The sequence below is a fragment of the Camellia sinensis genome, chromosome 2 (genome assembly GCF_055761805.1).
Source record: "Camellia sinensis isolate YWXY chromosome 2, ASM5576180v1, whole genome shotgun sequence".
Lineage (NCBI taxonomy): Eukaryota > Viridiplantae > Streptophyta > Magnoliopsida > Ericales > Theaceae > Camellia > Camellia sinensis.
This window is the reverse complement of record NC_138962.1, coordinates 223,167,736-223,183,940: the sequence shown is the minus strand read 5'-3', so window position 1 is coordinate 223,183,940 and position 16,205 is coordinate 223,167,736. Positions and strand designations below refer to the sequence as shown.

The 16,205-nt window shown below is 33.4% G+C and overlaps 1 protein-coding gene and 1 long non-coding RNA gene across 6 annotated transcripts; one reads left to right on the top strand and one right to left on the bottom strand.

Moving 5' to 3' along the window:
- Positions 1-2,822: 2,822 nt before the first annotated feature.
- Positions 2,823-3,872, bottom strand: LOC145820668 (uncharacterized). The gene is made up of 2 exons (XR_014362660.1): positions 3,735-3,872; positions 2,823-3,223 (listed from the first exon to the last, which is right to left on the bottom strand). It is a non-coding gene; the product is annotated as an uncharacterized LOC145820668 (long non-coding RNA).
- On the top strand, positions 3,389-15,748 carry LOC145820667 (cysteine-tryptophan domain-containing zinc finger protein 3-like). Of its 5 annotated transcripts, XM_082917116.1 has the most exons (8): positions 3,396-4,282; positions 4,648-4,706; positions 5,637-5,893; positions 5,979-6,139; positions 6,756-6,916; positions 7,308-7,453; positions 7,760-7,920; positions 14,721-15,744. In XM_082917116.1, the coding sequence occupies exons 6-8, from the start codon at positions 7,351-7,353 to the stop codon at positions 14,949-14,951; spliced, it is 495 nt and encodes a 164-aa protein (XP_082773242.1). In that variant the 5' UTR covers positions 3,396-4,282; positions 4,648-4,706; positions 5,637-5,893; positions 5,979-6,139; positions 6,756-6,916; positions 7,308-7,350; the 3' UTR covers positions 14,952-15,744. The 5 variants fall into 5 exon arrangements, with proteins under 5 accessions (XP_082773238.1, XP_082773242.1, XP_082773240.1 ...); XM_082917112.1 differs by lacking the exon at positions 7,308-7,453 and having other exon boundaries at positions 3,389-4,282; positions 14,721-15,748; XM_082917114.1 differs by lacking the exon at positions 7,308-7,453 and having other exon boundaries at positions 4,083-4,282; positions 5,699-5,893; positions 14,721-15,748.
- The last annotated feature ends 457 nt before the right edge of the window (positions 15,749-16,205 follow it).

The following is a 16,205-nucleotide window of genomic DNA, read 5'->3' as shown; positions in this document are numbered from 1 at the left end:
GCGCTTCGTATGACTTTAGTATCCTTAAAACTCTCTCAAATTACCTAGTTCACCCGCGAGCGGATCCTCTAGAGTAATCCTCTAGAGTGATCTCCTAAAGTGGATAATCGGACGGCTCTGCTTAATACTCAACAAAACGACGTCGTTTTGGTGAGTAAAAAAAAAAAAAACAAAACCAGATTTTCCGATTTCAAAATTCCCCCCAGGCTGAAGAATTATACAGACGAGCGGGAAGAAGCAAAACAACGAAAGAAGGAGAGAGGGAAGAAGAGTTAGAGAGGCTGCTCCGTCGTGCATCCCGTTGCCCCACCGTCGCAGTCCCCCCGCTGTCGCCGCCGTCGTGCCGTCGCCACTGTCCTGCCGTGGCCGTGGCCGTCGCCCCTACTCCAACCGATTGAAGAAAATAGGTATTTAGAACATACAATGTTTAAATATATGTTTTGAGTTCGAACATACTCCATTGACAGGTGGATGTCCAACTTAGGTATTTCGATTTGTTTATGCAGGTGTTGATTTATTTGAAATTTTCATTTTTTGGTTATGATAACATTCAACATATTTCATCTCAATATGTTGAAAAAAGTTGAAATGTTGAAATGATAACATTCAACATTCAACATTTCAGTGATACAGATTTCAAAAAAAGTTGAAATGTTGAAAGTTATGATACGGATTCAATGATAACAATGTGTTGAATGTTGAAAGTTGAAATGTTGAAATGATAATTTGAATGTTGAAATGTTGAATGTTATCATACAACAGGTTTTTTGAAAATGTTGAAAAAAGTTATGATACAGATTTTTCGAATTGGGTAATGTAACAAACAAGTTGGAAAAAAAAAGTAGTAGAAATGATAATTTCTGCTTGCGATTTTCAGTGTCTGTCAGCTTCATTTGACTCTCTTGCTTGCACATGCTCGCATATACATACAACCTTAGATGCATATCTTCTTATTTTCTTTCATTGTTTCGGTTCTGGGAGTAGTACATGGCTTTCACTAATTTGCTATTTGATGACATTCCATTCCATTTCAGTTTTGTATGCTCATGTTGTCTGGATAGTGAACATATATTAAGCAACATATATAGTGCAAATTCAGTTTTTTTTTTTCCTGAATTTAACAATGAATACCTGCTGTAGTGAACATCTTAATGAAAACCACACTGTGATACATAACAAAGACCATAATTTAGTTTGTATTATTCAGTTTGTTCTTTGTTAATTATCTTATTCAGTTTGTATTATTTTACAAACATAAGTTACAGTTTTTATGCTAATATTGAGCACTTTTTTATTTTTTAAGTGACTTGGCACATTGATATGGAACCTAACAATCATGAGAATGATGGGAGTGAGTGTGATTGGAAGCCTAGAGTTCGCATGACATTTGATACAGAACAAGAAGCATATGATTTCTATAATACTTATGGAGGAAGGTTAGGTTTGTTATTGTTGCAGCCAAGTTTTCTTCATCACAATATGCATTTTTCAATGCCATCGATGTATTCCGTCCATGGAACCTATCAAGCATTGCTTAACAATGCAAGTAGTTATCACTCGCAAGCCTCAAATAGTCCCGCATGTAGTGAAGTAATTTATTTTTCACATTTCTTCTTTTATTTTGTCATTCATTCATTTAAAGTTCCATTTTATTTTATGGTTCCTTTGATGTAATATTATTTATTTTTTTTCGAGGTATTATATGGTTATGGTCGTGGCCGTGGCCGTGGGCATGGGCATGTGGATCACGCGCCAATATCTTAGCGTTATTTTGTTTTGGGAATTTTTGTGAATTTTTTGTTGGATATGTAATATTGAAAACCTTTCATAAAACTGTTGCTAAAAATTTGCTGATACTATCCTTGGAATGTTGTTGAAATTTGGGTTCAATTGTTGCTTAATTTGGCTGAAATTTCTGTTCAAATGTTGATGAACTTTTGATTAATTTTTGCTTAATGTTTGTTGAAATTTCTGTGCAAATGTTGCTGAAACTTTGGTTCAAATCTTGCTCAAATTTGGGTTCAAATGTTGCTTCAATAATGCTGAAATGTTGCTGAAATAGAGTTGATGAAATGTTGCTGAAATTGTTGCTGAAATTTTGCTCAAATGGAGTTAAAATTTTGCTGAATTTGTTGCTAAAAATTTGCTGAAGTAGAGTTGAAATGTTGCTGAAATACAGTTAAACTGTTGCAGATTTTTTTGCTGAAATAGAGTTAGAGTTGCAGTAGGATTTAGTATGGTAGGTGGGTTGCCATGTTTCATCATGATATATGTTTGCCAATCCTTGATGCACAATTTGTGCTTTACATTTGATATATGTTTGCCAATCCTTGGATGCCTTGATGAAATGATATATAGGATTGACTTATTTTAGAGTGATACAAAACTGTTACATTGATATGTATTGACTATTACACAAAAAAGAGAGAGCTTGAACAAGTTCCGAAACACCTACAGGTTGACCCCTTTTGGAAAAGTGTTGATATTATACAACATTCAACATTTCAACAAAGGTGTTGACCCCTTTTGTGAGAAAGGTACTTCAATGAACAACCTGAATTTCAAAAACCTGTTATACAACATTGAACATTTCATATAATACAGCAACCTGTTATACAACATTCAACATTTCAACATTTTCAATAGATTTTAGAAACCTGTTATACAACATTTTCAACATTTTCAATAGATTTCAGAAACTTGTTATACAACATTTTTAACATTTCAACATTATTCAACATTTTAGAAACCTGTTATACAACATTCAACATTTTCGACATTTCAACATTATTCAACATTTCAACATTCAACATTATACAACATTTCAGAAACCTGCTATACAACATTCAACTTGAAGTAATAGATTTCACAAACTGTTCATTCAACATTTCATCTCAATCAAACATGTTACACACTTGTTTTTGCAAACCATCAGATTTTTAAGCACAAAAAAAAAAAAATTTCCAAAACCTAAGAACTGAGTCATTTACATGATAAAGTACAAAAATACACAAAATACAATGACATAAGTGATTGTCTTGAAAATCTTCTCAATCCTTTGAAGTCTTCTATCATGCTCACCAACCCTTCTCCTTATATCATTAATTTCTTCTGTTCTTGAATCTGTCGGAGGTTCAGCATTGGCACGGATTGATGAGGTAATGTCGTCGTCGTCGTCGTCGTCTGCGAACCACCTGAAGTAATTGCAGTGCTCGTTCGTAGTCTACAATGGACAAGAATCAGTTAATCAATAAAGCACTATAGCTGTATTGCATAAAAACTATTCTTTCAGACATCCGAACTTGAGAATTCCAATGCAAGAAAATAGAAAGAGTGTAGGACTATAGCCGTATTACATAAAAATTATTCTTTCTTTTGCCTGTGCTACAGATTTCTGGATCTAGCAAGTAGAGAATGGACATAAAAGGATGCAAAAAAGGAAGAAAACACATGACAACTAATGAAGGAACAAGATCATACCACAACAGCAGACAGTTTACTTAGTTTTGGTATACTTTAACTGCCTATACACTTAATATATGACATACTCTGAAGGAACTCTCCAAAGACCATACTCTGTTGCAGATGTGTTTGCAAAACATTCCTCAAAATCCTCACAGACCCTTATTTTGCTGAAATCTACCTTATTTTGCTGAAATCCCAAACCTTAACACGAAATAGCAAACAAAAATAGCAAACAAAATCCAACCCTAACTTTGCGATTTCAAGTTTACCTCAGATTCCTGTTCGTCCTCCGTCCTCAGTCGTGGTTCGTCGTCTCCGTCCTCCGTTGTGCTTCGTCTGCCTCTGCCGCCGTTCGTCCTTTGAACCCCAAACACTCCTTTGAACTCCTTCGCACTCTCGAAAGGAATTTTGAACTCCTTCGCACTCCGTCTGTATACATATCAAAAGGAATTTTGAAATCCCTTTTGAAATCCCTGATTCTATTTTTTTTTTCTTTCAAAATAGTCACTAAAACGACGTCGTTTTGGTGAGTATTAAGCAGATCCGTCCGATTATCACTTTAGGAGATCACTCTAGAGGATTACTCTAGAGGATCCGCTCGCGGTTCGCGACGCCCACGGCCATTGATGCAAATTTAAAGCCGTATGGGCTTGCAATCTATCAGCCACGTGGTCTCACGAAAGACAACTGGCAGCATCGATGGTGTGCTACGTAGACGACTCATTCTCATCAGTCGAAGAATAAATGTAGAGAACTGCACGTCCACCGCCATCCACTATACTCAAGGCCATCCACCATGTAGCAAACAAAATAATTGGTATGCTCATCTTCTCTCTCTCGGTGTATTTTCCTGTCTTATGTCTTCTTGCAATACATGTTTTCGATGTTTATGCTCATTGTTTGTCTTCAACTGAGATGTTCATATCTGATTTGTATGTTTTTCATGTTTGTTAATGTGTGGATAACTTATGCGTACCAATGGTTTGATAATATGCCTCACTAAAATAACTCATAAATTCTCTTCATGGCAAAGCCTCTTCCTATGCATACTACCTGTTTGATAATATGCCTGTGAAAATAGAAATAGAAAATATGCAATTTTTGTTCCCTTCCTGCAAACTATATATATATATTTCTTGTAGTTTTTGTTTTGTTTTTCATTATCATTTATTGTTTTTGTAGGTTTATTTGTTTGCTGTTGTTGTTTTTTTTGGAGGCCTACAGCTTATCAGTAAGGGGAGGTAAGAATATGATTGATTTTTTCAATATTATTTGCTCTTTTTGTTTTGTTTTGTTTTTTTTTTCTTCTGCAATTTTTGTTGTATTTTGTTCCCTACAAAAAAGTTCACATTGAGTTTTCCTTTTGGTATTCTTTTTCTTCCAAGTTTTGTTTGTATTAATCCTTATGAATTTTACTCTTTCATTATAGCACACAATTATCTCCATTTACCAATACCGATAGGAATTTATGTCATACAAGCTACATATAATTATTAATTAGGGAGCATCGTCCGTTTTGACTTCCACACTACATACAAATTAGGAATATGAACATTGAAATGAGAATTTTGGTTGGCAGTTGAAAGGGTGCAATAACATATATTTATTAAAAACATTACTTGAAAGCTCAGGAGACCATTTCCTCTTTTGAAATTATGTTTCTTTATTAGTATGAATAATGGATTTTAATTCCACAAAAAAACTACCCCAATAAAATAACACTATGAACTACACTTAGAAATTAATAAATATTTTGTGATCCCAACCCTGTTTACCTTGGCCACCAAAGAAAGTTACTTTGGTTAAAACCTCTAAAGAGACATCTCATGGTTGTACCACCTGTTTCCACACCAATATAAAAAGGCATTATGACCTTTATTTGAATTGAACTTCTGCTTGTGTTCTAAGTCCTTAGGAATGTGTTTGCAGCAGAGCTTGAAGCAACAGTCAATGGACAATGCATGTCCATAACTAATATATTATTCTCTCGACTCTTTTAGAGTCGTGGCAACTTTTGCTCAAGTCAAATGCCATAACTTTTTCTGGATTTTTTCCCTCTAGCTGTAGAGGTTCAAATTAAAGTAGTAACATATTTAGTCTAATGAAGAGCTCAAGAATCTCTCTATAGAGCTTGTTAATTGATGAAATAGTTTGTTAATCTCTCTCTATAGAGCTCAAGAATGGAGTAAATAGTTTGTTAATTGATGCTTCTGAGGGTGATGATGCATTGAAGGCTTCAAAACACACAAAAAGGTCTGAGAACCAGAATGGAAATCAGCCGATTAGATCAAGACAACCAACAATTAATGGCCATAGGGTCAGGGATTCGGATGCCACAATTCCTGCCAGAAGAGATTCCTCCTGTTAGGCTACCACTAAGATTGTAAAGGAGGCAAAGGATCTTAAACACTCGGCTGATCGCCTTAAGGTCGCTAGATTTTTTCCCCTCTTCAACTGTGGAATTGGTTTATTCATCTTCCTAACTCTTGGCACTACTTGGGTATCTTTTGCAGAATTCTGGATTAAGTGTTGAAAGTACAGGTCTTTACTTCCAGGCAGCCCTTAAGTTTCTTCATGGAGCCTCTTTATTGGAATCTAGCAATGGCGAGAGTGCCAAGCAAGGTGAGATGATTCGGTCAATGCAAATGTGTAGTAGCACAACAAAACTCTGTGAGTAAGTAATACTCAAAGCTCTATCAGCAACCTTTTTCTCGTTGGGATGTATGCTTTTTTTGTGATTTGTTTAAAGTGGTTTGTAGAATTGTCTCTGTGACTATCTGTCCAAGAAGCATATGTGCGTACTTGTGTGTTTGGAAATCTAGATACTTGAACTTGTGTTGAGGTTTTGTTTCTCCCTTTCCTATATCTTAAAGTGCGATTCTATATATTTCAACTAAGGTCAAAATGCATATTTCAACTAAGGTCAAAATGCTCAAAATGCCACTCCACCTGAACAGGCATTCCCTAAACCTCATTCTGGGTTTCACAACTGTTTTCTATATTTTCTTCTCTAAGTATTTTATAGTTCCATTATACCCTCTCTTATAACCATGTGCATATATTGTTCAACCAGTTCGGGGAAAGGAATTTTTCCTATATATTCGCCGTGGTAATGGATCATTTCCCACTATCTGTAATGCATCACTCTTTACAGAACTGTATTTGAAACGAAGGGTAGAAAGTAACTTTTACTTGTATTTTTGATGGATGATTTCTTCTTCGTGCAATGTGAAAAGCTTATGCAATTTTCCTCTCCTTTGTCTTCTTGCTATTCATTCTTAAATTGATAGGTTTTGTGCTCATGAATATGAGAAATCCAAGGACATTGCTGCTGCTGCTCTGGCCTACAAATGCATGGAGGTGGCATATATGAGAGTAATTTATTACTCGCATACCAATGCAAGCAGAGATCGGCATGAGTTGCAGACAGCTTTGCAAATAGTTCCTCCTGGTAATTAGAATAAATTTTGATCGGAAAATCTGTTTAATATGTCAGTATTTGGGCAGAGAAATATGGCATTGGATGAACATTTTTTTTTTAATTCTTTATTCATCTCACATGAAAGTTTCACTACTTTTTGTTTGTCCAAATTCATCTCCTAAGAATTGGAACCCATGCCCTGTAGTTCATTTTTTTCCCCCCACCTATCATAATTGAACAAGAAACTACTCTAAAATGTGGTAAGTGTAATTCATCATTTAGAATCTGACTTCTATCCCTGCAATCATTTCTTAAATTTAAAAAGCATATTAATATTTTTCACTTCAACTTTAAATTTGAAATCTAGAAATGGAATTCTCTACATGAATCTGGTGATGATATGACATTGCACTCTTTACAGGAGGAAAGGCCGATGAATAAGTACTATAATTTCATTTGAAATCATGACTTCCATAAGAGAAACTGAAGCAACTGGAAATATCAGAGCAGGAAATTTATTGCGCTGGACAAAAATCTTTTGTGGTATCTTCTTTCTAGTACAAACGTGTAGGTTATCGATCAACTGTAGATTCTCCTATTCACATTTTTCTTTCCTTCTGTTCTCTGCTTAGAATACTGAAGGTAACAATATCCAAATATCAAATATTTCCTCGCGTACATTGTAATTTTATCCCAATTGTGGCCTCATTTTACTTTTTATTTATTTGCTTATTTTTTGTGTGAAAGTTAGCGATTTTCATTTTTGTCATTCTATCATATATTAAAGATGGTGATTTGCTGTGGTAGATGAGATGCTAGGCTCCCACCAGTTCTTTTAGTTGATGACCTGCTTCCCATCGTTGCTTTTATTAGGTGAATCTCCCTCTTCCTCTGCCTCCGACGTTGATAACTTAAACAACCCAACAACATTAGACAAGGTTCCCTTAACCAAGGGTGTTAGCTCTCCTCAAGTTGCTGCAAACCATGTTATTGCTGCACGAAACCGCCCCAGTTTGGTGCGGTTGCTCAACTTTGTAAGTATACGTAGAAATTCAGTTTAATATATATATATGCTTTTAGCTTCTTAAAAGGTGAATATCTGTTTAATATATCTATAATATAATATAAGAGACTCCTTCATTTACGTAAACGTGCCATGGCTTGCTTTTTGTTGTTTTTGCCCATTTTGACCATTTGTTTTCATCAAATGCCAGCCTTACTTAGGATTTCAATGGAATTTTAATAATATGTTTCATGTGCCTTTTTTAATTAGGCTTGATTTTTTCCAATTGTTTTTTTCTTTATTAGTTTACTTAAATTATCTTATGTTTGTTTTATGGAATACTAACAGTTCCTACATGCGACATATGTGCAAATCAAATAAGTAAAAATAAAATAAAATAAAATACTTATTATATATTGTGTATCAGTCAAGTGATAAGTGTATTTTTTAGCAAATTTAAGATTTAAGGGACTCCTCTCATTTATCTATTTTTTTTTTTTATTTAAAAAGGGGATTTTTTTTTTTTTAGGATCCCTAGTATTAAGATTTTATGGCATAAAGGACATTCAATATTTTCATAATATCTAAAATCCTTCAATATCGATCTAGAGAAATTTCAATCCCAGAGAAATTCTCTGGACTTCCCCGAGAAATTCTAGATCTCCCAAAGAATTTATCTGGATTCAAACTAGAGAAAATTGAAATTCCTTTGAGTTCAAACTAGAGAAAATTTCTTTGTCATGTTGATCTTCTTTGGCCATCATACACTTGCATGTCCACAAAAAATTATAACCTGCAAATAAAAATCCAGAGAAAATTACAAACTTTATAAGCATGTTAAACACAGAAAAAAATCACAAAAAATTGCTAACTATTCCTCAAAAACATAGAGAAAATCATATTTGAAAACAATTCCAATTAATTTCCCAATCCATACATCTAATCCAGAGAAAATTAAAAATCACATGTAAAAATTTAAACCACAAAGAAATTTGAATCACAGATAAAGTTATAGCTTTCACACACAAAGAGAACAAGAGAGAGAATATATTATTAAAGAGAGATGAGAGAAATTTCAAATTTCAACTTCACAAAAAATTTCAACTACAGAGAAATTTGAACCACAGATAAATTTATAACTTTCACACACAAAGAGAACAAGAGAGAGAATAGATTGTTAAAGACAAAGGAGAGAAATGTGGTTTAAAGACTCTTCAATCTGTTTTTCACTTTTGAGTTAGCAAATTGTTTTACTTTGATTTTGGATTTCGGCTTGATCTACTAAAATTGAATCGGTGCCTCTTTGGATTTCGTCGTGATCTCGCCGGAAAAGTGTATGGTTCATCAGATTCTCAGATTTCGATCGTCTTGAGCATTCACAGAGTTTGAAATTTGAAGCAAAGAGTTGGTGCCTCCGTGGATTTCGTCGTGATCTCGCTGAAAAAGTGCATTATTGATTAGATTCTTAGATTTCGATCGTCTCCGACATTCATAGGGTTTGAAATTTGAAGCAAAGATGGTGAATTCTATGGTCGAACGAGCCACTAGCGATATGCTCATCGATCCAGATTGGGCCATGAACATCGAGGAGAGAGAGAGAGAGAGAGAGTTGGAAATGGGAAAGAGAGTTGGCTGGGTTAGTGGTGAGGGGCCTTAGCTAATAAGAAAATATATATTGCTTCTCTTCTACTACTCAAAGTTTGGTAGGGATCTTTCACTAATTTTCCCTTTAAAAAATGAGGGACACTTGGTATGAGGAGAATCAACCACAAGCTTGGACACCAAATTTAACCTTCACTTAATAATAGTATAGAAGATAGATAGAAAATTGACACTTGGTGTTTAATAACTTAATTCAATACTTAAAACTAAATGCATTAAGTGAAAATGAATTAAATCTATTTGATAATCACAATGGGTATCACGTAAGAAATAGCTGTTAAAATATAGACTAAAAGTTGACAAAAATGTAAGTGATATGATATTTACTTAATTCTAATTGAATTTATAAATGCATTAATTGAAAATGAATTAAATCCGTCTGATAATCACAATGGGAAGCACTTAAAAGTTTAAATAGCTCTTAAAATATAGACTAAAGTTAACAAAAATTTAAGTGGTATGATATCTACTTAATTCTGACTGAATTTATAAATAATTGTGTACAAACATACATGGTTAAAACATCACTGCCGCCGCCGTCGTTGCCACCACTTCTACCACCGCCACTGTCACTACCATCACCACTCTTACTGTCGCTGCCACCACAACAACCTCCACCATTGTTATTATTGTATAAGTACTATCATCATTTCACTACTACCACCACACCACCATCACAGTCACCATTGCATTACCATCATCTCTCAACCACTATTACAATTACCCTTCACCTCCACAACTATTGTCACCATTATCATAACCACCACCATCACTACACCATTGTCGCCATCTTTTTTACATCCACTACATTATCCATCCACCATCACTAGAACCACTATGTCTTTACCTTCATCACCATTGATATTGTCGTCACTGTTGTTGCAATACAACTTAAAAATAATAAATTTTAAATTTAATCTTGTATATATTAAACAATATGTTTTAGTTCGACACTTAATTTTTTAATTAAACAACTTTTGAAATTAAAAAATTTAGCATTTAATTTTTATTACTTAATTTTCAGTCTTCAGCTTTTAGTTTTCAATTTTTAATTTTATCAAACACCACCTTTCAATTTAAGAATTACAATTTACCTCACAATGACAAGTTATGTGTCAATTTTTATTTTGTTAAAAATTCAACCATGTTAGAGTTTAAAAAAAAATTATTTGACAACTACAAGAAGAAATTTAAAAAAGAAAATGTTACATTCACATTAATTACCATATTATCATTAACACAATAGTAATTCACCAATAATAAAAAAAATAATCACATTTTTATTCAATCATAATCAAACATAATAAAAAAGTGTACACTTATTTCATCTAATTCTTTATTTTATCTATTTAGCACATGATATAACTTGTATTATATAATACCATTTCATTTGTTTCGACGAAAAATGTTTTCTGAAAAAAAAATCCAAAAAACATTTTCTATAGAATTTTTTTTTCATAAAATGTTTTTCATAGAAAATATATATTTTTTTTATGTTTGGTTACGTTTTGTGAAATTAATGCACTAATGGTTGCATTAGTGGTGTAGGGTGGAGGTGTTGGGGGTGGTGATAGAGGTGGTGGTGGTAATGGTAGTAATGAGGTAGAGATGGTAGTGGTAGTGGCTGTGGTGGTGGGGGCAACAGTGGTGCTGTGGTTGTGGCTGTAGTGGTGGTGGAGGTGATGGTAGTGGTTGTAATGTAGTGGTACTAAAACTTTAGTTCAGAAAACGTTTTCTGCCTTTTAAAAGAAGAAAACATTTTCTGTCCAAATAGACTTGTTTTCCCTTGACCATAGAAAATATTTCCCATTGACTTATGTTTTCTGTTATACCAAACGACAGAAAATGCAGAAAACATTTTTTGAAAAATGTTTTTCCGCCCAAATAAATGGATCGTTATAATTTAAAATTCCTATCATATATTTAATCTTTTATTTCATTTAATTTTGTGAGAGAATTTTTTTTTTTTTGAGAATAATCTAAAGTAATATTTGGTTCACTGAAAAAAGATTGAATGGAATGGAATGGTCATTCTTATTTTTCTATGAAATAATAATTATTTTACAATGGTAAATGATAATTTTATTTACAATGGATCTTCATAATGTTTTAGTTTACCAATTATGAGAATGAATATTTTGAAGAAATTATCATTTTATTCTAATGAACCAATGAAAACATTAGTAAAAGACCCGAAATACATTGTATGGTTTTCAAACAATAAAATTATTTTTTAGCTTTTGTTTTTCATGATTTTTGTATTTATTGTTTTTTTTTAATACACTTAGTCTAGATGCAGCTAAATTTTTATTTATTTTTTAAATGTGAAGAAATTTTGAAGGGAAAAAAAAGGCTTACTGAAAATAAAAATAAAAGAAAAGAAAAAATAAGCACATTTTCATATTTTTTGTTTTTTAGTGAAAATTTTCATATTTCTCATAAATATTAAAATTTTAATATTTTTATTAGAGTAAATTATAATATAACCCCCTGTGGTTTACCCTAAAAACACGGAACCTCCTTGTAGTTTCATTTGTAACACTTAAACCCCTAGACTTATACCATGTTATAATTTTTGACGGGACGTAACAGAAGTGCACACCACCTGATAAAAAAAAAAAATTAGGGGAAAGAGAGAGAGATTGCAACCAGAGAGATTTCATTTTCTCTAAAATCACTCTCAGGAATAGAGTAGGTCATATTACATCTTAACATATTCTGAGCTCTGTCCTCTCCCCCCCATGTGCTTGAGCTCTGTCCTCTCTTTCATGGCCAAATCAATCTTTATCTTTCTCTTTCTCTTGCTCTTTCTCTTCCTCTCAACAAACCCAGTTCTTTTTCAGCTCAACAATGGCTTCGTCTACAATGGCTTCAAGGGTTTTACCGAAAACAACAACATAAGCCTAAACGGTGTTGTAGAGATCCACAACAATGGTCTCCTCCAACTCACCAATGACACGCTTCGATTGATCGGCCATGTCTTTTACCCAACTCCGATCCGATTCAAGGACTCCACAGCTGCCAAAGCTCTCTCTTTCTCTATAGCCTTTGCTTTCGCAATCGTTCTAGAGTACAAAAAGCTCGGCGGCCATGGCTTTCGCAAATGAATCAATTTGTTGCCATTAGAGTCTTTGGGGATAGAGCAATCACCTCTGCATTTGGATCTAAAAAAGAAATAAAAAGGACACAATTTCAATTCAACGTGATTATATGAACCACCATTCGATTAGAGATTTTGAAGGGTTAGCTTGGTGATTTTACCTGGCATTCCGAGCAGATTTCTCTTCTTTTCTTTTTCTGGTGGTGGGTTTGGAAGAACTATTTGATTCCCTGATGGAGAGACACTAGCTTCGCCAGAAGCTATGGAATCATGGGCTGGTTTTTCTTGGTGGATTTTGTTGGGTTTTTGGTTTTGGCCATTGTAGGGAAAGGTAGAGTGTTTGTCCCTCTCTCTCTCTCTGTGGTTGCAATCTCTCTCTCTCTTTCCTTTTTTTTTTTTTAAATTTTTTTTTAATCTAGCGGTGCACAAAACGACGTCGTTTTGTGCACTTCTGTTACGTCTGTCAAAAATTACAACATGATATAAAGTCTAGGGATTTAAGTGTTACAAATGAGACTACATGGGGGTTCTGTGTTTTTGGGGTAAACCAAAGGGGGTTAAATTATAATTTACCCTTTATATTAGGTATGTCAAAATAAATAATTTTTTAATTAAAATATAAAAAATTAAAAATAAATGAAGACACGGAAATTGTTGTGAAGTTTTCTCAAACTTATTATTATTTGAAGACATTTGTTATTCTCCAACTTTTAGAATTATGAACTTTTTATCTTCTTCTTTTCTTTTTTTTTTCTTTGCCATTTCTATCAACAAATTTAAAATATAAATGTAGAAATTAAAATTAAATCTTCAAAAATATGCCCCTTCCTTCCTCAGTCATTGGGCATATTAATTCCATGTTTTTCATTCAAAAGGAATAGTCTCATAAAATTATGAAGTCATTAATAGGTGTCCATCAATGGTCGTAAGGGGTTCGAGGATAACAATGTGATGTTGAATCACCAAAAAGTCCAAGCAACTCATAGTTGTTCTTTGTTTTTAATCTTTCCTCAACCCACTTACAAAATATATTTTTTGGATCAGTATCTTGCCATAATGACTGACTAATTTGAGAGATCAATCCCACTATCAGAGAGTCCACTCTCTAGCTTATGTGTTATCTCTTTATTGACGGGCTATAAAGTTAGTGTTTATATGGGTCAATCGTAAATAATTTTGTCTCTTGCTTACAATGCTATCTTTATAGTTTGCATTTATTGAGAGAAAATTATACTACTAAGTCTTGAATTTGGAGATTTAAAAGGTTGAATTTGGATATTTTAAAAGTTTGGAATCAGTAGGAATTCCAATGATGTGTTAAAAATACCAAGGAAAATGGAATGGACTACTTGAAATTGACAAGTTGAGAGTTAGCAAAACTCCTACAACAATTCAAAGAGAATATCCAAAGCCTTCACGAAGAATGTGCATTAAGGATGTGGTTGTATTAGGTGGGGATAATGTCACAACTTGTGAATTTTATCAAATATTTGAGTTACGAATTTGATTCTACATTGATGTAAAATTTTGTAGAAATCCCTATAATTAGGGAGATAATTGTAGAAATTTTCCACCATAAGGTGGTGGAAGGATCTAGATAGCTTTCATACTACTATATTATTGATATTTATACATATCTGGACTATCAATTAAAGCCTTGAACGTCTGTAAATATGAGAGGCAATCATTTGGTTATGATGGAAGAATCTAGAAAGTTTCCACACCATTGGGTTGTTGACATTTGTATAGAATATTTGAAGGTCTATTAATATGTGAGGCATCATTTAACCAAACTAATAAAGCAATTGTAAACTTGAGAATTCTATTAAATTGTTTTTCTTTTGTGTATTACTTACTTCCAACTCCAACTCTACGTTCTTGTGAACTTACTACTTTCAATTCAAACTATTTCTCTACTTTCAACTCAAATTCTATACTATCTTGAAAGTCATCAGGGGCGAGTACCACATACACACAAACCATGGCCTTCCTACCTAATATATATATATATATATATATGTATATATATTATTTTTGCTTTTAGCTTCTTAAAAGGTGAATATCTGTAGCTATGGGATGTAAATTTTGCAATGGAAGCCTCGAGGAAATCTCAAATTGCTTTTGCAGCTGCGAATACAATAATGGAAGAGGCTCAGCATAGAGAAGGTATAACTTCTATTAAAAGGGCTCAGCACAGAGAAGATATAATTTCTGTTAAAAGGGCTCTTGATTTCAGCTTCCAAGATGTGGACAGATTATTACGTTTGGTATGGTTGGCAATGGAAGCAATTAGTCGTTAACTCGTAGTTGAGATTATGTCAAACCAAGGAATAGTTTTGTTTCTTTGGTTTTTTTCCTTCTAGTTTTCAATTTTTTTCCTCCAGTTTACAATCATTAAGGAAGAAAAGAAAAAAGGATGACCTGGATCTTTCTGCTGCATCACGTAATATCTGTTAAGAAGCAGGTGTTAACAGTTCAGTGCCTTTGTACATCTGTATCATACCAATCAAATTTGTAGAATTCACACCGCCTTAGTGAGTTTTCTTATTTATCTTTTTCAAATGGTTAATGAAATTCATAATTACCTATGTTGAACTCTTGGCCGGCTGTACTAAGTTATGTACTCATTTTGTTTCTCTCTTTGATTTGGTGGCTATCGATAGAAATACACAAATTGTTCCAGTGCTTCATATCATCACATTGTTGCTGATCTAACAAGTGAAGTTGTTCTTTAGCTAATTCTTTACTAGTAGCTACTAGTATGAAGTTTTTGCCTATTTGTTTACTGATTTTTTTCTCATTTTTAATGAAAGTGTCGCATCTTATCAAAATAAAGTATATTTCCCTAATTGAATTGTATTAAAATTTCCATAATATGGACTTTTTAGGATGAAAACCTGTTCTTTTTTATTTTTGTTTTGTGGTCCTTTCATTTGCAAACAAGAAGTTGGAAGCTCCAAAGGCAAAATTTCTTGTTCTCGTTGTTTTGATTTCCCATCCAACTTTAGACCCCATTAGGAATTTCACTCGTTGTTTTGATTTCCCATCCAACCATAGGCCTCATTAGGAATTTCATCCCCATAACATAAAGGACTCTATTTTTCAATACCCCTTCTTTTCTCTCCTCTCTCCTCTTTCTCTTCTATGTCTAAAGTTGTAAATGCTCTAACTCCAAACAGGATGCTTATCGCCAAATTCAAACTCAATGCATTATACCCAAAATAAACAAACCAAATCCATCCCACCTATAACATCCATAGGCTCCAAATGCCTAATTTGACAGAACTTGCAACAATTTTGGAATTAGTTTGGGAAAAGTGGTATATCGGGAATATTTTTATATATAATGTTATTTTGGCCTATAGCTCATTCTCTAATACTGCTTTGCTTTACGGTGTTTAAATAGGATCTTTGGTTACAGGTAAACAAGTAGAACTACTGTTGTGGTATCAGCATCAACTTATGAAGTGCTCCATTTTCACACCCCCAATCTCTTCTGTTGTATTCTTTCTTTTCTTTTAGTAGATTTTATACAATAGATAAACAGAGACTTG